Source organism: Nymphalis io, chromosome 12 (genome assembly GCF_905147045.1).
Source record: "Nymphalis io chromosome 12, ilAglIoxx1.1, whole genome shotgun sequence".
Classification (NCBI taxonomy): domain Eukaryota; kingdom Metazoa; phylum Arthropoda; class Insecta; order Lepidoptera; family Nymphalidae; genus Nymphalis; species Nymphalis io.
This window is the reverse complement of record NC_065899.1, coordinates 13,172,221-13,193,991: the sequence shown is the minus strand read 5'-3', so window position 1 is coordinate 13,193,991 and position 21,771 is coordinate 13,172,221. Positions and strand designations below refer to the sequence as shown.

At 34.0% G+C, this 21,771-nt stretch overlaps 2 protein-coding genes across 5 annotated transcripts; one reads left to right on the top strand and one right to left on the bottom strand.

Moving 5' to 3' along the window:
* LOC126772536 (solute carrier family 22 member 1-like) lies at positions 1 to 17,093 on the top strand. 4 transcript variants are annotated; one of them, XM_050492934.1, is made up of 11 exons: positions 1 to 538; positions 10,034 to 10,108; positions 10,180 to 10,364; positions 12,616 to 12,820; positions 14,041 to 14,141; positions 14,539 to 14,687; positions 14,957 to 15,111; positions 15,231 to 15,404; positions 15,548 to 15,857; positions 16,124 to 16,305; positions 16,478 to 17,093. In XM_050492934.1, the coding sequence occupies exons 3-11, from the start codon at positions 10,180 to 10,182 to the stop codon at positions 16,649 to 16,651; spliced, it is 1,635 nt and encodes a 544-aa protein (XP_050348891.1). In that variant the 5' UTR covers positions 1 to 538; positions 10,034 to 10,108; the 3' UTR covers positions 16,652 to 17,093. The 4 variants fall into 4 exon arrangements, with proteins under 4 accessions (XP_050348891.1, XP_050348890.1, XP_050348892.1 ...); XM_050492933.1 differs by having other exon boundaries at positions 10,034 to 10,113; XM_050492935.1 differs by lacking the exons at positions 1 to 538; positions 10,034 to 10,108; positions 10,180 to 10,364 and adding an exon at positions 11,231 to 11,406.
* A 1,070-nt stretch (positions 17,094 to 18,163) lies between these two features.
* Positions 18,164 to 21,338, bottom strand: LOC126772298 (organic cation transporter protein-like). Its single transcript, XM_050492590.1, has 7 exons — positions 20,926 to 21,338; positions 20,488 to 20,722; positions 20,156 to 20,411; positions 19,732 to 20,066; positions 19,307 to 19,601; positions 18,515 to 18,696; positions 18,164 to 18,376 (listed from the first exon to the last, which is right to left on the bottom strand). The coding sequence occupies exons 1-7, from the start codon at positions 21,129 to 21,131 to the stop codon at positions 18,209 to 18,211; spliced, it is 1,677 nt and encodes a 558-aa protein (XP_050348547.1). The 5' UTR covers positions 21,132 to 21,338; the 3' UTR covers positions 18,164 to 18,208.
* Positions 21,339 to 21,771: the final 433 nt, after the last annotated feature.

Genomic DNA, 21,771 nt, shown 5'->3' with positions numbered 1-21,771 from the left:
TAGCTACGGCGGAGAGCGATACGGAATAATATTTCTTGGTTATAGAACACATGGTATATTATACAATATGACAGGATCCCAATACTGAAGGCTACTGGGAACTGGAGGTTCTCTCCCTGTATTACAGTTCGAAATGAATGACATCGACATAAATGTACCGCGATGTTTTATAGAAAGCGGAAGTATGAGTCATCTGTTGTTCGGATAACAGGTGCTTATGAAGAATTGAAATATAGCGTATTAGTAGCGATTAGCTGTGAATGAGCGGCGTCTTGACGTGCAGACGTGTGTGCACTTCGCTGCATCCACTGTTATCGGGCTATCGGCCGCGGTCCGGTGTCGCACGCTTCGTGAAATTAGTGTCATCGTTTCAAATATTTATTAAAAAAATAGTGAGCTTCGAGGTTTAATTACAAGTATTAATAAATTTAGAAACATTGTTTTAAATATATTTAAAAAAAAATTGTGTCGATAAAGTGACAAAAATTTTAATTTTTCTAGTGAAGTTTTTTTTTATTTTTATATTTAAAAAAAAAAGGTAAAGTATATTATGATTTGTAAATAGACACGATGACTTTATTATTTAAGTAAAATATACAAATAATGCTACATATGTTTGGATACTAAGGTCATGTTTACTTTTTGAAAGGAGATCCCTATCACAGCACAATGCATTGTTTCCGCGCATTTGATTAAACAACTGTTGGAACTTGGGAGATATCAATCGCGATCTGTCTGTACGCGCTATGCACATGTTTGTTTTTATATCAATACTTTAAAAAACTTTGAATAAATAAGATCTTCATACATCTCAAGTAAAAAACAAAATCAGTGTCTATGAGTGTGTTATTATAATACATATTTGATTTAAATAAATTGCATTTATTATAGTAATTAAGTCTGTCGTTACGCTTTCAAATATAAATTGGCGATAAACGTTCTAAGGTTAAACTAGTTACCATTAGAAATGGTAAAAGAAAAGCGTTAAACATTATCAGTAAATCCGAAATGTAATAAAACGAATCGGTAGGGCTTTGTGGTTGAGGAACCAACATCTGATCAATAATTACCGCTAAACAGCAGCAATTGGTGCTGTACAAATTGAGTGAGCCAGTGTCAATTTCAGCCATAGCGGACAATAGCGCAATAATGGTGTAAGGAGTTCATTTATTCCAGAGCCAATGTCTATGAGGTGGTGACCACTTTCTACCACGTAGCTTGTTCGCTTATATGCCTTCCAATTATAAATAAAAAAAAACAATATGACAATAATTTATTCGGTGGTTCGGCTTTGTACTAGCTCGTCTGGGTAGGTACCACCCACTCACTACACCAGCTACACTCAGCCACCAGACAGCCTAATGATTTATAAAAAACATTACAATTACATAACTAATAATGTTAAAATGATAACATGACGTCTTTAAAGCGAATATAGATACATACGAATTATAAAACGATAGCGATGGAGTTTTTATCACGCCTATTATGTACGATTAATATAAAAACGACAAAATAATAATTTAAATACATTGGAAATTTATGTTAATAAAATTTATAAGAACGATGTATAAAATTATTATAATTTAAAGTAATTATTGTTAGTTATAGTAATCATTTAGTTTTGACTTCGTTGTCACCTAAAGAAAGGCAAGACACATAACACGTTGCTATGGCTACACGTGATACATATATTATGTCCGCTTTATAAGTAGCGCTGTTCTACATTATATTGTAATAATAACATCTCTTGTATAATTTCATATCAAGGAATAATTTCTTTATGCTTCTATGATTTATCCATCTTGATAAGATTAATAAAAATACCAACCAGTGCAACGGAAACCGGACATAGTTTTACTGTTCACTGTGGATTTATTAATGGTTGTCATGTTAGCTGGTGGTAGAACTTCGTGCGAGTCCATCTGGGTAGGCATCACCCATATTCTTCCAACAAAAATAAATACTTAGTATTGTTGATACATTTTTTTGATTTGATTTGATTTGATTATTCAGATTTGAAGGGTGAGTGAGTCGGTGTAACTAGAGGCATAGGAGACATAGTATCTTCCCAAGGCTATTGGCGCATTTCCAATGTAAGGGATGGTTAATAATTTTTTTTCTAATGCCTAATCACAGTCGTGACCACTTATCATGAGATGGTCCATTTGTCTGTGATATGATGTTTTTTTTTTAACTTTTTTCCATATATGATGTCTTCGTCTTTCGAACCGATTTGGGCCACAGTGGCGTTCACAACAGACATTAGCCAAGTGTGCGGAACCTACTATAGTGCACAAGTGTACGCGCAAACACAAGTGCAACATATATAAATATTATTTGATTTTTAAAATATCAATTGTATTATAGAGCCCGGGCTCTGGGTGTTGCCCATGAGTGAGTTTTCCGATAATATATTTAATCGTAACGTATGTTAAAATAAAATATCTTCCGTATAGAAAATTATTACAGAATCATTAGACTTACTAATTGGTAGTTAAAATCTACTAACAGTTCGGAAAGAAATACCTCAGTCTTGAGAAGAATCTGCTAAAGAAACTCAGCGACATTTTAGTAATATGTAAAATGGATTATATACTTCGCGAAAGTTTGTTGCGTGTGTCTCTTGTACTATACAAAGTGTTCAGATCATATTGACAGCCGAGACAGTGAGAGTGGGATTCTATTAATAGCTGGGGTCGGAGCCCGCCTATCGGGCCGCTATCTAATGCACTTGAACAGCTGCTCTAATAATTATAGGCTAATTTACTCGTATATTAATAAAGTTAAGTTGTTTTTTTCCGGCGGCACGACTTTTTGATGTTTGTGTTAATACCACCGAAAGAAAGTGAAGTACCTGTGTGTAAATGTCCCATGCGGGACCAAGATTTCGCCTCCTTTTTAATAGGAAGGGTTGAAACTTATTCCGCCAGGCTGCTCCTATGCAATTTGGAGAATATATATGTAACAGTAACAGCCTGTGAATGTTCCACTGCTGGGCTAAGGCAGGAGGCCTCCCTTTTTGAGGAGAAGGTTTTTGGAGCTTATTCTACCATGTTGCTCTACTGCGGGTTGATGGAATACACATGTGGCAGAATTTTAGTGAAATTAGACACATGCAGGTTTCCTCAAGATGTTTGCCTTCACCGTCAAGCACGAGGTGAATTATAGTCACAAGTAAAGCACATGAAAATTCAGTGGTGCTTGTCCGGGTTTGAACCCACGATCATCGGTTAAGATTTACGCGTTCTCACCACTGGGCCATCTCGGCTTTATATTTATATATATATATATATATATATGTATGTGGCAGATATTGATGTGACAAATTTTTGCAACACGTTTTCTCACGAAGGTTTCTCTCAGCGCCAAGCATGAGATGAATATAAACTCAAATTAAGCAAATGACAATTCTGTGAGTCCTGTCCGATTTTGATCCCGCGATCTCAACTAAATGTTCACATGTTTTAACCACTGGGCTATCAATTAATCCAAATTCAAGCACGAATACTACGTAGTAATGTTCCGATTTGGGTAAGTAAACATAGCAGTGTAATTAAAGGCACATGGAATATAAAATCATACTTGTATATCCTACGGGAGGCAACGTATTGATGGCTTGTAATTCTTGCGGTGCCAATGTCTATGGACGATGTTCCGCTTAATCCACTTTCCAAAAATAAATTATAACTATAATAAGAAAAGTTTAATTTACCTATGCCAGGAATACGTATAAAAAGGTAAAAATGACAAATTATAACAACTGTCTATCTCGACCACTATGGTTGGCGCTACTTTACTTATGGGTGGAATAGTTAATATTTAGTCAGTCAGTCAATCAGTCAATCTCTAGTCCCTATTGGGGTAAAATTTGTTTATACAAATTTTGTTTTAAATCTAAAAATGGGGCCGAATTTGACTTCGGAACTAGTATAATTATAATGTATGTAATTTACATAGACAAATTATTTGCACATGTTTGCAACCATTTAAATACAACAATTGATACATTAAGTAGCATCAAATATCAGGGCAGAGGCCGAGTACGGCTCACGCTACACGTGGATACTTATCTCGTGGTCACAGGTTGCACTCCCGACGAACTCCGACCTTCTCGGTTACTTTGTTTACTCATCACCTTACTTTATTTAATTAACATTTATTGCACTAATAGACTGATAAACGCAGTAAATATTGCTTACATTGTATATAATATTGCGGTGAAGATTATTATGTATACTCGTATTGTTGTTATCTCATGAACGGCCTATAAAAATATATAATAAATTTATATTTATATAATAATTAATTAAATTATTTTGAAACATTTTCTAAGCGTTTGTTATTCTATTTGTAATTGCAACACAAAAGACAACTGGACCTCTAGAGCTTGTCCAGTAAGATGAGCTTGTTTGGTTTTGTAGGAGATCGATGACTAAAATTCTACTTACTCAGGTGACATGACACCGGGTCGGGTCATGTGTAGAACATGTGGCTATTAACTGTGGCTGTTTTTATAATTCGATAATAATTGTCTTGTGTTTATAATTCAATATTTTATACGACTAGATATATTATAATTATTCTTAACGAGTCTATGTCATTGAACTCCTCCTAAGCGACTTTTGTGTGTGTTTGAATGGTTAGATATTGTTGACTTAGATAGGACGGTAGGTACGGTGCGGTAGGTGGCACTGCGATCGGGGTTTGGGGTAAATGCAGATAATGCAGACAAAAATCTTATTTCACCCTTACGAAGTCGGAACGAGTAGTTCTGTATAAAAATCAACGAACCATAAGTCCAGGCATGATTATCTTTTTTTTATCGATTAATATGGCTTGTCTGTTTGTTACTCCTTCACACTACAACACAAAACCGATCGCGATGAAATTTAACATTGAACCTGTGACCTAGATATAGAGTATTGTAGTCTCTTATAAGATCACTACATCAAACTAGTATTCAATATAAATTTTCTACAATTGCGGACAAACGATCGTCCCTTGATTGCCCCATTACCATTACTGCGATATAATAGAATATAAGTAGTAATTTGAGAGATTTGCAGACTCACTGTTTACTTCCGAACATATCGTAATTATTGAAGTGATATTTCAATTTCAAATGACCATGTTTATGTACATAAATACATACAAGTTTCAGCGTAAGATTATTACAGAAGCTAAGATAACAACGTATGAAATTGAGTGTCTAACGCGTTACCGTATCGTATCGTTAGTTCATTACGATAATGAAAACAAAATCACTTGGCAATTAGGACGGTACTTGAAGTCGACGACGGAGTTTTTTTTTATATGCGTCGGGATGGCAAATCACTCTACTCAATCTGATGGTAAGTGGTAGTAGAGTCCAAACGCGACGACGCCCAGTACAGTCGGGAAGAATGTTCTGTACTAGCCATCCCCGCCTTGCCGGCCCGCAAGATGCCTCTTCACGCCTCGTTTGAAGGAACCCGGGTTGTAAGAGGAAGGGTCAGGCCATAAAAAGCCGTCGAGTATTTTTGTGTATAAGCGGTGGTAGGGCTTTTTGCAAGCCCCTCTGTGTAGTTACCACAAACTAATCACATATTCTACCGCCAAACAGCTATACTTATTATTGCTTTGTTCCGGTTAGAAGAATGAGAGAGCTAGTGTTACTACGGGCACGAGGGACACAACATCATAGTTTCGAAGGTCGGTGGCGCATTTGCGATGTAAGTCCGAAACAGCCTGTGAATGTCCCACAGCTGGGCTAAACGCCTCCTCTTCTCTTTTTGAGGAGAAGGTTTGGAGCTTATTCCACCACGCTGCTTCTATTCTACCAACCCGCATTGGAGCAGCGTGGTGCAATAAGCTCCAAACCTTCTCCTCAAAAAGAGGAGAGGAGGCCTTTAGCCCAGCAGTGGGACATTCACAGGCTGTTACGGTTGCCCGGGTTTAAACTCACGATCATCGGTTAAGATTCACGCGTTCTTACCACTGGACCATCCCGGCTTCAATGTAATGGAATGTAAGTCATGTTATATAATTTATACAGAACCAATCTAATAAAATAATTGATTAATTTAACAAAAAATGTATAAGAGGGAGGAAATGATAAAACAACTACTGTAGATAAAATAACGCATAAAATTAACAGTACCGCGGGAAAGTATTAGTTTGGGAGTATTTAGTAACACAATAGTCACATCTTGTATAAGCTGTTACGCCGAACTGTAATTGTTCGAGTTGTGAACTATAAAGACCGAAATTGTTACGAAATTTATTTCAGTGAACGTCGCTACGAATTCAAGTGAAATATTTGGTGCGAACGCGATTGAAATTATGTTACCATATTATCGAGACAATGAAATGTATTATATGTAATCACTTATAACGGTTGATCTTCTTTAATTGGAATAATGTGTGCAAATGGTCATAATTTGAAACAGGTATATTGTATTTTAAAATAATTTTATATTCCGGCGCCGGTCTATATATAAACTATATTATAAGCACTTTTAGTGGTACCAACCATTTTATATTAATTCTTTTGCGAGATATATATGTTTTGTGTTGGTATATGTCATAGGGCCATCTCAGTGTATTAAGAAGTGTATATGTGTCGTTGACCTTGTTTAATTGATAACCCCATAAACTAGTGTCGTACCCACTCGTAGCACAAGCTTGACGCTTATTTGGAGTAGCAGGTATATAGGAATATTAATCATCTCTTAAAGACTTTACTAGAAATAAAAACCGTCGTTTTAGTCGTCTCAATAAATTATTAAATCGTTTTCGGCTAAACTTGAGCTGCCGCTAGGAAGGCTTCGTTTATTTATTAAATTATTTCTTGATAGTATTATACTCTTTCCATTACTCTGTTTCAGATTATTTATCTGTTAAAAATGCAAAGGTTAAGTTATTGCTCGATCTCGTGTAAAAATTAAGTAATTGTATGTAATTTATTTGTATTTTTGAATGTGTTCTACAATCGGTTCCTTTCGGTAGAATCCACATTCCGAACCACATTCCAAACGCTTGACGATTCAGAAATTGTTTTGAAAGATTATATTGATATAATAATATTTTGATTTATTTTTAACTTTTAACATTTTCTCACTACAGTCTTACGCCTATAGCGATGTTTATAAAATAAAATTCCAAAACTGGCTTCCTATTTCATAAAGAGCAAAATTTGTATATAAATAAGGCATATAAATTACCGTATCTTTTTGTAAACAGTGCTTGTGAAATTTGTTCATTTCTACATACTCGTAGAAATATTCTATAATGAGCAGTTTGATTTTAATGCATTTCATTCGCGTCGAGGTCACTGAATGATTGACTTCGAGCGACTGCAAGTGACACGTGTACGTTTCTTTGTGCCTTTATTTTAAAAAAGAAAAAAAATGATAATTATTACATTATTATATATCATTCAAATAATATCATTTTCGTAATAATTGATGTTTCAAAACAAATAAATCAGCTAATGAAAGTAATTAAATTATTATGTTTATATTAGTAAATAAAATATTATTTACAAAATAAATCTATTATTTAAATTTAAAAATACATTTTTATTACGGTCAAAAAGAGTAAATATTTACAATAACCGATCAGTTCCTCGCGTAATCGCGGAAAAACTAAATTTAAATATGGATTTGCCTTATCGTGCTTTGGTTAACAACAACACCAAACCTACTTTTTAAAATTTGTTTTCTTTTTATAAAATATTTTTAATTACTTAACTTTTCCATCACTGGGCGGGTCTTTCACTATAAAAACTCCCACTGCTGATAGGAGTGAAAATTTAAACTGTTATATATTTGTAATATATTTGTTTTTTCAATTTCCATATCTATTGGCACACTAAGTAAAAATTCTATCCCTTTTTATTTTATAGCTTTTTATTCAAATTCAAAATACACAGTATGTCGCAAACTCGGTAGAAAATACTAATACAGATTAATTTAACAAAAAAAAAAGTTAAAATACACTTATATTATTCGTATAATATACTCTTAGTATTTACATAGATTTTAATCATTATTGTCCTCATTAATTTCCACAATACTTCAATTACTATAACTTACTTACTTTAGCACTTTCAACGATTTCATTCTATTAACATTAGCATATCGGTAACGCGAACCCACGTCTGTCCCCTACAATAAACCAGCTATGGACCACTATCAGTTAAGGCTGTAGATTGTAGAAGATTGCTAAATTATACTTCTCTCTCTCTCTCTATCAAAGTTGCAACCCAACGTTTTCAGTTAGCGAACATTTTTTAAAGTTGCAATTTCACATTAATAACATTAATTACATTATTTTAAAATGTCTGAGTTGCGTGTCGTGCCATCGGACTTGCGTTGCAGATGGTGCAGTCTAACGGTCTCCAACTCAGAATATCTCTGCTTCCAAGTTTTTGAAATATTTTATTTGTTATAAGAAGCTCTCTTATAACAAATAAAATATTTCTTCGTTAGTACTAAAGCAAATTGTAAATACAATGATAAGGGTTTATTTAAATACGTCAAAACCATTTATGTGGGCACTTCGCAATATATGCTAATAGTGCTCATTAATGTATAAAGCATTTAGTGTATTATTTTTTTATAGAGTTTATAAGTGACCACCTGGTAGTACGTGGTTACCACCGCTTATAGACATTGGCATTGTAAGAAATATTAATCATCGCTTACATCGCCAATGCGCCACCAACTTTGGATACTAACATGTTATGTCCCTTGTGTCTGTAGTTACGCTGGCTCACTCACCCTTCAAATCGGAACACTACAATACTAAGTAGCTATTTAGCGGTGGAATATCTGATGAGTGGGTGGTACCTACACCCACACGAGATAGCACAGAACCATACCACCAAAAAAAAAATGTTGCCCTACTAAAAAATTAATGAAAAAAAAAACAATACTCCCTGTACGCATGCGGTAAATGCTATAATCTCCATTTACAAAAAAATCTTCGTGGTTTAAGTCTGAGGAAATATGTTGTATATTACTAATTTTGTTCTGTTAATAAATAAATAAAAAAAATAATTTTTTTCAACCTGTCGTTATGATAAGCAGCCTAATAAGAATTGTTGTCACAAAACGGATTCCATGCGAATAGAAGCCGCGGGTTTAGCTAGTTTCATAACGTTTTCATTTATAATTTTAGTGTTGAAAATAAACGATTGCATATTTTGTTTTAGGTACTAAATCTGCAATTTAACATAATTAGGGTATTTTAATGTATTTGTAGTGGAGAGAATTAGTTTTAAGTTGCAATTTAACAATTAAATAGCTAATGACTTGTCGGAAGTTTACACTTAGCACTCGCTTAGATTGACGTTTTTTTTCCACAAAAATTTATCATTGTTGTCGAGCATTCACGCCACAGGCGCACTATTAAAATAATTTGCATTTCATCGCGTTATGTATTCGGATAATAATGTAAATTATTTTTTGCCTACACGAGGCACTTCTTGGACATTATTGGTATAAAAAAACAAATTTAATTATTATTTAAAAAATACATGGGTATTGCCTCCCCCTGTCTCGTAGACTGCGATCATTTTTTCGCCAGGATAATCGGAATCGAATTCAATAACGCGATCATAAATTTAATCGCTATGTATTTTTTTAATTGTATTGGAATATGCTCCAAACCTACTCCTCAAAAGGGAGAGGAGGCCTTAGCCCAGCAGTGGGACATTAACAGGCTGTTACTTTACTTTCTTTATGTATTTTTAATGTTAATCTCTACATAATAATGGTCTGGCCTCAACGTAACTAAAAACATTTAATTATGACAATACACTATCTATTTCTGATAACAGTCAATATTAAAATGATGCTTATTTATTAATTATAGAGGAGACATTTTACAATAATATTAAAATGATTTTTACTAAATCAAAATCGGTGCAATGGTTTAGCCGTGAACGTGCAATAGACAGACATAGCCACTTCCCAACTATAATATTAGTATAAATGTAAATATCATAAACTAAATAAGTAACAATTAACTTTATTTTTCATTTCAGGAATAATGGTTCCAACAATAAGAACGAGATACTGAAGTATTTACTTTGTAGATTTTGAATAAATAAAATAATAAAGTATGGTGATTATCATTGTATATTTTCATTTAAACAAGCGAGTTGTTTTGTAAAACTATATAATATTTCAGATGTCAGCCCAATCAAATATTGCGGACGAGCACGACGGCCAGTTCAACCTGGACGGTATCCTGAGTGAGCTGGGCAGCTTCGGCAAGTACCAGCTGTTCCTGTTGCTGCTGCTTGCCTTCCGGGACTCATTCCTTAACATGTGCAATTTCAATTACGTGTTTACAGCAGCCGAGGTTCCTTTCAGGTAGCGTTTTATGTAAAGTCTAGATCATCACTAACAACCAGAACACCTGTACAAAAACAGCCTTTACTCGTTTCACTACTGGGCACGGGCCATCTATCCTCTTGAGAAAAAATATTAAAAATATTATCGGCTTTTATAGAATCCCTATTTTCATTAACAACAAAATAAAAACGTATTAAAGAAAGCTGTAAAAATTAACTAGTATTAATAGTTCAATGACTATATATAATCGAACTTTGAATCTCATTCAAAGTTCGATTTGAACAATTTCAGACACGGGACCAACGCTTTTACTGATATAAATGTATTTTGAGGCACTGAAGTGTTATACTACTAAGTATCTCTGGGCAACTACTGATCAATTGTTGGAAAAAAACCTTCAATAATTTCTTTTGGCCGGACCTCAGTTTTGAACAAAGGACATTGTGATCTTAGGCTTTATAAGCGGGTAACGCTTAATTAAAGTGTCAGTTAATAAAATTCTCTATATACTTTAGTAATAATTTATTGTCATGGGTGTAATATTTTAAATTAAGTTTCCTTGCGAAATATTTGGTACATAAAACGAACCAATGACATTCATCGATGGTGTTCATATGTACAAAATATTAGTATGTGTATTATTTAAATTAACTAATCCTGTTTAAAGTGCAAAACGAGAGAAACAATAATTTTATTGAATATTTTACTGTCGGTAATTCAGTTAATATTTTACGAGCAACTAATATATATTTTGAATTTAGAAAGATTTAAAATACACGTGTAAGAAAACTTAATTAATTTTATGATAAAACGATAAACGAAAGTGTAATCAGTTTCATTATGAGTGCAGAATAATAATTATGAGCAATAAATACCTTGTTGCGGTAATTAAATCACCTATAGCATTTACATTGTAAACTGTTTTAAACTCGATTGTTGTATTATTCTATGTCCCCCCCCCAACCTAACACATAGCAAAAGTCAATTCTCCTCATTTATATGAGCATCTTAAATAATTGTGTTTAAAATAATATTGTAAGACAGTCACATCTTATCACAGGTAATCACATATTCCACCACCAATCAGCAATACTTTGTTTTGTGTGTGTGTGAAAAGGTAAGTAAGCCAATGTAACTACAGGCACAAGGGACAATATTAGTCAGTATAGTGTAAACACAGTGGTTATCAATATTTCCTCATGGTACACTATGTACAGGTTAGAATATAACTTGTTATGTCTAAGAAAGTAATGGTTTAAATTACGCAGATAAATTTGATCGACGATTTCGATCATTCAATTCATTGTTAAAATTTCGCAGACATTTTTGTTGCTGGTAACAAAGCAAAATGTCACTAATATCGTTATATTGTTCAAAATGGACGTCATGCAAGATGGCGGATTACCATTTTCGCTTACTTGCTTACTTAACTCCATCCGTTTGTCTAAATTTTTCAATAGAATTTTATATCAGTTCCATTTAAAAGATTGAAGTGAAATAACAATACAATGAACCATTACAAATGGAGAATATTTTATAAAGCTAAGAACTCAATTGAATGATATAATATCTGTACAAAGTGATAGATAGGTACGCGTCAGTAATATATATATATTAATAAATTTGAATTATAATTTGGTTGAGTTTTTTATGTTCAACAATTATGTATTCGTTTTTTTAAATTGAATCATAGAATATGTATACATGATAATTATATTAATGTGCCCCAAAAATAATTAATCGATTACAATACTTCATTTTTATTTTATTATCAACAAAATGTAGTGTTTGACGTAGATTTGATGTTGGCAATCAATCCCCAGTATTGTCCAATAAAGTAACAGATCCACTATTGAATTCCATTAGCCATATTTTACTCAAGCCTTTATATTCAATCGCCAAACAACAATACCTTTTATTGTTGTGTTTCGGTTTGAAGGTTGAGTGAGCCAGTAAAACTACAACTAGAATCACTTTATGGTACGGATTCGTGCAAGCCCATTAGGTGGGTACCACCCATTAATCACATATTCTACATCCAAACAGCAATACTTAATATTACTGTGTTACGGTTTGAAGGGAGAGTGAGCCGGTGAACTACAAGCACAAGAGATATAACGTCTTAGTTCCCAAGTTTGGGGGTCATTGACGATACAAGGAACGTTTAATATTTCTTACAGTCTATGGGAAATGATGACAACTTACTATACCATTGCGGTGCCATTTGCCAGTCAGCCTACGTATTTCATATAAAAAAAAAACATTTCAGATGTCGTATACCAGAATGCGAGATGTCAATTCTGAGTCTCAACGCGTCATGGGCTAATTTCGCGACATCCAATGCTACGTGTCGTCGACCCGTGCTCGCTGCACCGCCAAACTTCACCTCCTGCGACTCGTGGACGTTTGAGAGCAATCACACTGTCGAGTGCGATGACGTGCTTTATGAGAATTACAACAGTATCGTCGCTGAGGTATCCATCGTATATTAATTTAACTTTGTAATTATCAATCTAAGTCAATCTCCAAGACTAGCTAATAATAATTACGTGTACTCTTAATACCCTTAATTAATGTTTGTACTGCACAACATTTTTATTACGTCGGACGAATTTGTTTTTCGACGAATTAATTAACGAATACTTTCAAATAAAATTATTAATGAACCGTAGATTTTTAATAATTAAATAGATTAAGTTGCTTCGCGAATATTTTAGATACAATAAAGTGGGAAATTAATAAAGTGGGACCAACCTAATAAAACCGGAACTCGTAAACAAACACTATTGAACGGTCGTGTGAGCGCGCAATCTACGAGTCGTATCTACATGTTATATCAACGCTATTGTTGTTCGTGACATGTGGTTATATTTAATCACGAAAACGTATTTTCCCGGAACGGCTACACTTACTGTTGTAGGAGTACTTTCGTGCTCCTTATTATTTTAAATATTTAATCAATTATTCAATTTAGTCGAACGATAGGATAAACGCATAAAATTAATCTATACAAATCACCTCGAGTTCGGCGATAAAACTTTAATTGTAATAAAATTAACACTTGCGTCGAAAATAGATCCTTTTTTGAAGAGATTTTGTTTTAGAAAACGGGAGGATCATGTGAACCTCCAGATTATTTCCTTACTTACAAAACTATTATGGAAGTGAATTCAAAGCGAAAAGTTTCGTACTGATTCAAACTGTTATTTAGTGTTGTTTTTCATTTAACATGCAATTCAAACATAGGAAAATCGCTCTCGGCGACCCGGGCACTAGCGAGCCCCACATACTTTCACTGTTCCCATTGGGGAAACGCGAAACGCGTTTTTCCAGCGTTAAAAAAAATAAAGGCCTCTTCTCCACTCACGCAAGTGTGCCCGTAACTTCAATAACTTAATATATCTTTATTTATAGTACAAACTACTCCATACATCCAACTTTTGTTTTGTCATTTTTTCCACTTTAATTTTACTTCCAAAACTCCGATAACTACTTCCGCGACATTCAAAACACATTTTTTTGACGAATACATATTGATAATATAATTATTATTTAAGATCTCGACCAATGATATCGTATCAATTCAATGTCAAAGTTGTTTGTTTATCTTTACTTTTCTAAGGTCAGGAATTGGAAATAGCTATGTTATAGCCAGAAGTAAGATTCACAGCACCAATAAATATAATGATTTCAGTTTGATTTGGGCTGCCAGCCGTGGAAGAGGACTTTGATTGGAACCGTGCACAATCTGGGACTAGTTTTTTCCTTCATAGTTTCGGGATTTATATCAGACAGGTAACATTTATTTTACCATTGATACCTAAAATTCAAGGTGCTTAGATTATGATGCTTCAGCAGATAAAATAACTATATATGTAAAGCCATCTCGAGTCAACGCGTCGTGAAAAGCGTGCAGCTTGAGCTGGCCACTGAGCTGAGATCCTATGCGGCTGTGCCACTTTAACACAAACACGCAGTTTTTATTTAATATAGTATATAATACTTCAGCAAATCTGGAGATTTTTTTTTATAATATAAACAACAAAAACAAAATTATCTTATGTATATTGTACTGCTTCCATACGATTTTTGTGATAAGATATCGATACCAATTAATAGTCTACATACGTTATTAGATCATGTAAAAAAAATATCACCATGAGAGTGAACGATTCATACTTTTTGGCTTTAGATATGGCAGGAAAGTGATAATAGTTGGCACGCCACTAATGGTCGGCGTTGCGGGTCTACTCAAGTCTTTCGCCTTTGATTACTGGACCCTCCTCGTGCTGGAGTTCCTGGAAACCGCACTGGGATATGGCAACGCTTCGATGGTTTTATGTGAGTTTGTTGTGTATATTTTTTTTTTCAAGATTTTAAGATCACTTCGTGCCGACAATAATCAAGTTACTACATACATAGCTAATTCATCCAACATATGCAGATTTTTTCACGATATTTTTCTTTACATTCAAGCACTGAAGAGATAAAGAACACTTATTACGCTTACGAATACTCAATAGTGATTGCCTTTATAGCCGAGATCTAAGAATTAAAAAAAAATTGTCTCGCGTTTTATATATTCTTAAAATATCTTATTAACTTTGCAGCTCTAGAGTCAGTAAGTCAGAATAGCAGGGTAGCGTTTTCTTGTATATCGGACATTTTATCTAGTCTGGGTGGAGCATTCTTCGGACTCATCGCGTGGAAAATTCCTTACTGGAGACATATGATGCGCGCCATTTATGCACCGCTTTTAATTGTGGTAATGTATACATATTACATATTAATTTTATGAATGTTATACACTAAAACGTAAAATAATGATATACGTAATATATGTAAATAAATGACATACATTTTCATTCGTTGAATTAAATCCAGGTGTTCTACATATTTCTCGTCGACGAAGGAGTAAGATGGCTTTTAGCTCATAACAGAAAGGACGAAGCAGTCCGCGTGCTTAATAAAGTAGCGAAAATCAATAATATTACACTTTCTAATAAGGCTAAGGAAATGCTAACAAAGATAACAGAAGAGAAAAGTAAAGCAGACGAGGTAAGAGTTGCTAATTTTAAAGTTTGTGTGTGCACGTGTTGTGCTTTTATCGTTGTTTTTGTTCCTTATAACTACCATACGTTTATCCAAAGCCAATTTTTACTATTTATTTACAAGATGACTAAATAATATAATGATTTTAGGTTGAGCAGTCATCTCCATCAGAAAATCTGCAAATCTCATCGGTCCTTCGATCAAAAACTATTCTCGTCCGAATGGCAATTATGGCAGCTTGCTTGTTTTGGTGCATGTTTGTGTATAGTGGAGCCATGATCAACTCAACCACCATTTCAGGCAGCAAATATCTTAACTTTTCTGCCATGATGCTAGTGTCGGTACCAACGAGAATTATTACAGCCTTAACATTAACAAAGTTTGGTAGAAAAATACCCATTTGTGTTGCATACTGTTTGTGTTCCATGTTCTTTATGGCGTCCGCTTTTGTGCCTCAATGTGAGTTATTTTATATTTCATTTAATGCTGCATATCTTATGTATAATTCGATTATAAACAAAATTTTAAATAACCCAACGTACTTAAAATTTATTTTACTGACTCACCGGTCTGTCTGTTGGCCATCGCATCGAGTCTTGTCTAGTCTCTCTCGAGAATGGTGGTTATAGCCGAAACAATTGGAAGATCATCATCAGTTAATGTCAATCTATTTTTATGTTTTTCAAAAACAATGTGTAAGACAAACTTATTTTAATTTTCGACAGCTATCTGGTGGGCTTCTGTGATTTTGTACATGGCGGGTAAGATGTGCAGTAGCTACGGTATTTTCTCATTACAAGTAGTGGCGATGGAGTTATTTCCAACTACGTCCCGTAACTCTCTGACAAATATCGTTACCACTGTCGGCCGGCTTGGCTCTGTGATAGCTCCACAAACACCGTTATTAGTAAGTACTAAAAGTATTTTTCCTGCGATTTTTATTGTACGACTTAAATTATATTTAATTGTATTTTTAACTCTTATACAGTTTACTTGCAACTTTCTGTAACACATTTAATACAGTTCGATTATTTGATAAAAAATCTAAAAATAGTTATTAAGATGATTTGTTTTCCCAGGAACAGTTTATGTCAGGTATGCCTAGCGTGGTATTTTCATTAGCAGCGCTGGGCACAGCGCTGCTGGCACTCTTATTGCCAGACACAAGTCGCATGGCGCTGCCTGAGAGCATCTGTGACGCTGAGCGCATTAACGCCCCGAATGACACCAATCGTGATGTAAGCAATGCCTGAAAACTACTTTTCTAAAAGTATAGTGAGTTTCAATCCGCCTATTTTAAGAGAAAGACTGTGAACTACGAAGATCTGTAAACAGTAGTGTTATTTTGCTTAACCATGATAACAAGAAGTATAATTTTATTTAATAAATTTATTTATTAAGATAATGGTAAGTTTTTACTGTTTATGTTATAATTGTGTACAAAATAATTAAACTAACGTCAATGTATGTAACGGCCAGGGCGCCTGGCAGGACAGTTTACATGGCTTTTAGCATAAATAAGTATTTTTATTTTTCCTGGCAAATCAACGGATTAAAAAGTATCCTAGTATTATATAATATAAAAACAACAGTTGAGTGTGCTGACAAGATTCCGTAATTATTTAACTATATGCATAAATTTGTAAAAAAATATCAAAATTGTTCTGTAAGCATTAATAAAGTTTGATTTTTTTTTAATGTTCTTTTGTTAATTTTATATATTTACACCAATGTTAGTATGATATGATATTATACAGTTACAGTTAACTCAATTATAATCCATATAGGTGGTATTCAATTTTTTATTTTACGTAACATTGTAATTATATAGGCTTATGTATTTTTATGATCACTATATAATCCTTCTATACTGGCACAACTGTCAAAATTTCTTTCGTTAGCCGATATTAAAATACTTTTATAATTATAAAATAGATAAGATAATTCAACGGCAGTGTATATTGTTTTTAGAAAACATTATCACTTGACGATGACAGAGGTAATTAAGTGACTAACTTTTGAAATACTTACATTAAAGACAGAATATTTGCAAATCAATATTCAAATTAGCTACTGTATAAATCAATACTGCATGAAATGGTTCCAAGAATATTAGCAATATTTCCCAGGCTAAAAATAGGCTCGCTCTCCTGTCAACAGTGGAGGCAAAAAGACGGGGTGTCATATTTAATTAAAAGTGTTTGCAATACAATTCCAAAGGCCAAATTTGTAAACGCAACGACATTAATACAAAATATTTAATTAGACAAATAATGCGTCGTTTTTCGCTTCAGTTTCTTTGCACTATTTTTGCTTAAGATTGATTCCCTCATATGAGACGTCGTAAATCAACACATATAGTGCCCAACATCAGGGTCCGTCTCCGTTACCAGGGAACCAGTGTCGGTCCGTGAGGTCTTTTGCCATCATCACGACAGATTCTAGAAAGCTCGACGTTTCATCCGCTACATATTCTGCCAACAAAGCTTGGTTTTGCTGTTTCGTTATGAAAGATGCGCTATGGTTACATTTAAAATGTTAGAGACAGAATTTTCCAATATCTATCACATATCCAAAAGTAATCACCTTATCACTTACCTAATCATCTTAATCACATTTTTGAATTCATTAAAAAAAATCATCAATCATAAGTAACAATCACTTTAATTGCATATATTTTACTATATATTTATATTTGCGTTTCTTAATACTATTATTAATTATATTAAGGTAAAAATATATTTTGTAATATACTTCATTAATGAGATATGCTAAGAAAGATCATTAAAATTAAGGTTATGGCGATTGGATTATCTTGCGTTTTGTAAGTTCGACTCCGTTTTACCAAGAGCCTCTGCTTCTGCTAGGGTATTAGGCATTTTGGTGCCGAGCGTCTCAGGCTGCGTCAAGACGAGAAGACCGGACAGGATACCCATACCTCCGAACAAAACCGACGGGATGCCGTGCCAGTAATCCATCTAGAATTAAAATACTCCACTGATAAAAACCGAAAGATTTTAAAAGCTTAAGTGCTATATCGTAATATGACAATAATTTTACACTAATCGCTTATAAGGTCAATGTTATATACGGTATTTGATTATAATGAGACTTACAAGCACAGGTGTGAGAGGCGCTGTAATAGATCCAATTCTGCCGACCATGGATGAGAACGCGAGCAGAGTGTGCCGGAACTCCGTCGGGTAAAGTTCAGATGTGTAAAGATACACAGACGTCATCACAGTCGATATGCCGAACTTGCCCAGTAAAAATATAACTAAACGTACAGCGTAGTAATCTAAAAATACTTTATAACATTAAAAAAATATATTTCCAAACTTAAAACAACTTTTACTGGTGGTAGGGCTTTGTGCAAGCTCGTCTGGGTAGGTACCACCCACTCATCAGATATTCTACCGCAAAACAGCAATACTTGATATTGTTGTGTTCCGGTTTGAAGGGTGAGTGAGCCAGTGTAATTACAGGCACAAGGGACATAAAATCTTATATCCCAAGGTTGGTGGCGCATTGGCTATAAGCGATGGTTGACATTTCTTACAATGCCAATGTCTAAGGGCGTTTGGTGACCACTTACCATCAGGTGGCCCATATGCTCGTCCACCTTCCTATGTTATAAAAAAAAATACCAATTTTTAATATTTCAATAAATTACGTACATTCGATGAACGAAAATACTTAGTACTAGTATAGTTATAAAACATAAATATATAAACAATATATAAAATACATAATAAATTAAAGATAAAAAATATACTGAATATTTTACACAAAAATATTTCTGACTAAAATATTTGTTATATGCCTAAATATTTATATGCCATGTCATTTGTAAAAATAATTAAATATCTTAAAAAAATTTGGGGAGCGATTAAAATGTAAGTACTCACCGGTAGGAATAAACACAAAAGCAATGTTACAAGCTGAACTGAAGAAGTACGCAATTGACAAAGTCGCTTTTCTGCCAATTCTGTCCAGGATCAAAACAGCGGTGTAGAATCCAGGAATTTCAATGGCGCAGGTCAGTATGTAGTTTAAGTATATAGTATCAGAGAGACTGGTGGAATTGATAGAGAGTCCGTAGTAGACGAATGTGGTAGTGATCCACCAGATGGGCGTGGTACACACTCGTCTCAGTAATGTTGGCGAACGGATTATACTTTTGATAAGGTTTGGTTTTTCTTCCTGTATTGAAGAAATACTTTTGAGCTGTCTTTAAATTGTTATTTATTAATAAAATGTGTATAATTAGTTGCTTAGAGGAAACGTCAGTGTAAATAAAAAATAGGAATTGCTTAGACTATTAAAAACTCACTTCTTTTACACCTTCCGGAAGGGCCGCTTGAGGTGGATTCATAAGTCCCGCCATCGACTTCTCGCTTATTTCTTTTCTATTAACTCTGGCAACCTTTTCTAACACCACTCTAGCTTCTTCAAACTTCTTCTTTGAAAGGAGCCACCTCACACTCTCGCTGAGTATCCAGTAGTAACTTATTATCAGGAAACACGGAACATGTAAGGCTAAGATCATGTATCGCCAAGGTTGGACCAGCCAAGCCACACCGCCCATTACAACTTGGCCCACCGCAAACATCGATGTTGATGTCGCACTTGCTAACACGCGGTATTTCGGGCCGACGAGTTCAGCAGCTGAAACATACAAAATTAACTTCACAATCAGTTATATTTATTAACATTTTATTTATATACAATGTCTCGTTATAACAAGAATCTCATACCAAATATATAAGCAGAACTGAATGTCCCAGCTCCTAATGTTGTTTGGACAATTTGTAATATCATATACATTGTATAATTAACAGAAAATGCTCTAATAACTCCGATAGTAGCCAGATTTAACACGCTTATGACGAGAGCAATGCGGCGGCCAAAGCGATCTGAGATGTAGCCAGTAATAGGTAGTACCAATAGTGTTCCCACACTGTTTAAAGTTCCTGCCAATGCTCGAAGCCATTCCTGGCACCCTAAATCGAACTGCAACGACATAATAAACATGAAAACAGGGAATATCGCTTTTACAGAATTTGTATTAAAAATTATCGTTACGTACATCGTATACAACTGAATTGTCTCTAGCATAAACAAATCCATCACAACCCACTGTAGAGGATTGATTGAAGAGATGAGCAGGACAATGGTCCAAGGTACCATTGATACTCAGACCGTGTGGAGTGAATCTTTGACAACTGTCGAATCCTGTGCTTGTTTCAGGAACTGCGTTTAAAATCCATTCAGGTTCAAAATCTTCTAAATTGCTTTTTTCACCACACTCCGGTATCCGACATCTGCGAAACTTATTATTAAGTATATCGTACAATATAACATAGATACAAAGAGTTGATCTTGTTGGAAGCAAATATTTAATAATAATAATAATCTGATGAAATTGAAACTTATTTTATCAATTTGAATTTAATTTTATATTATCCTAAGAAATAAATCAAATCAAGGTACAAATTTATTTTGTTCTTTTGGAAATTATTATTACCTGTGTGGAATTGCAGCTGCTGAAAAAATGAATTCACTCATAAATGCCGACATGATAAGTGGCACCGCTACCAAGAGCATGTTCCTGAGCTGAAATCGTCCAAATTGTCCCAGTTCATTAGTAAGCACATCATCTAAGTCTACTGGTTTCTCAGCCACATTTGCCTCCAATCCATTTGTGATACTCTCCGTCTTTGTGTCCGTCATTTTAAGAATCAATTGTTTTGGTCTCCGTTTTGGGACTTGTACTGCAAGTAGGACCGTCTGTCCCGGACTAGTGACAATAATGTCCTTAAACGCTTTTGAAAGAAATCAATGGATGTGTTTTTATCTAAGAACTTGATAAAAATAATTACCAATGATTGATCTATTAATCAAAAGTCACAGTTTTTGACTGCGTAGATTGATAAGACAATATATGATATTTATAAACATTACACGATAAACGACTGGTTGTCACTAAAATGTAATTAAAAATTAAGGATATCTCCACATCGCACAAAATAGTGTACGTTTTATTATAAGCAATTGTATTAAAATGAAGGAGTGTCTCCTGCATATTATAATTCTCTTACGAGATGTGCTATGTTCTGTTCATCTCTTTGCAGAAGATTTATGCAACGATAAGAATTATCAATAAATACAATATAAATTGACGTCGTACGTAATCCAACAGTAAATAATTATTAACTTAAATAATACGAGAAGATCGATCTACAATGTTGCTATTATAATTAATGATATGTATCTTCATATTATTATTTCTTAACATTTAACGTTTCTCCTGTTTCGAAGGAGTTACACCTAAAATGCGGACCACAGCCAAGCGTGACATAAGATGATGAAA

Coding starts and splice junctions, on each gene's coding strand:
- LOC126772536 (XM_050492933.1), top strand. Junction 15,112..15,230: donor ATGCACCGCTTTTAATTGTG/GTAATGTATACA, acceptor AATTAAATCCAG/GTGTTCTACATATTTCTCGT. Junction 15,405..15,547: donor AGAAAAGTAAAGCAGACGAG/GTAAGAGTTGCT, acceptor TAATGATTTTAG/GTTGAGCAGTCATCTCCATC.
- LOC126772298 (XM_050492590.1), bottom strand. CDS start 21,131: ATGACGGACACAAAGACGGAGAGTATCACAAATGGATTGGAGGCAAAT. Junction 20,067..20,155: donor CAGTTCTGCTTATATATTTG/GTATGAGATTCT, acceptor TGTATGTTTCAG/CTGCTGAACTCGTCGGCCCG. Junction 18,377..18,514: donor CGCCTCTCACACCTGTGCTT/GTAAGTCTCATT, acceptor TTTTAATTCTAG/ATGGATTACTGGCACGGCAT.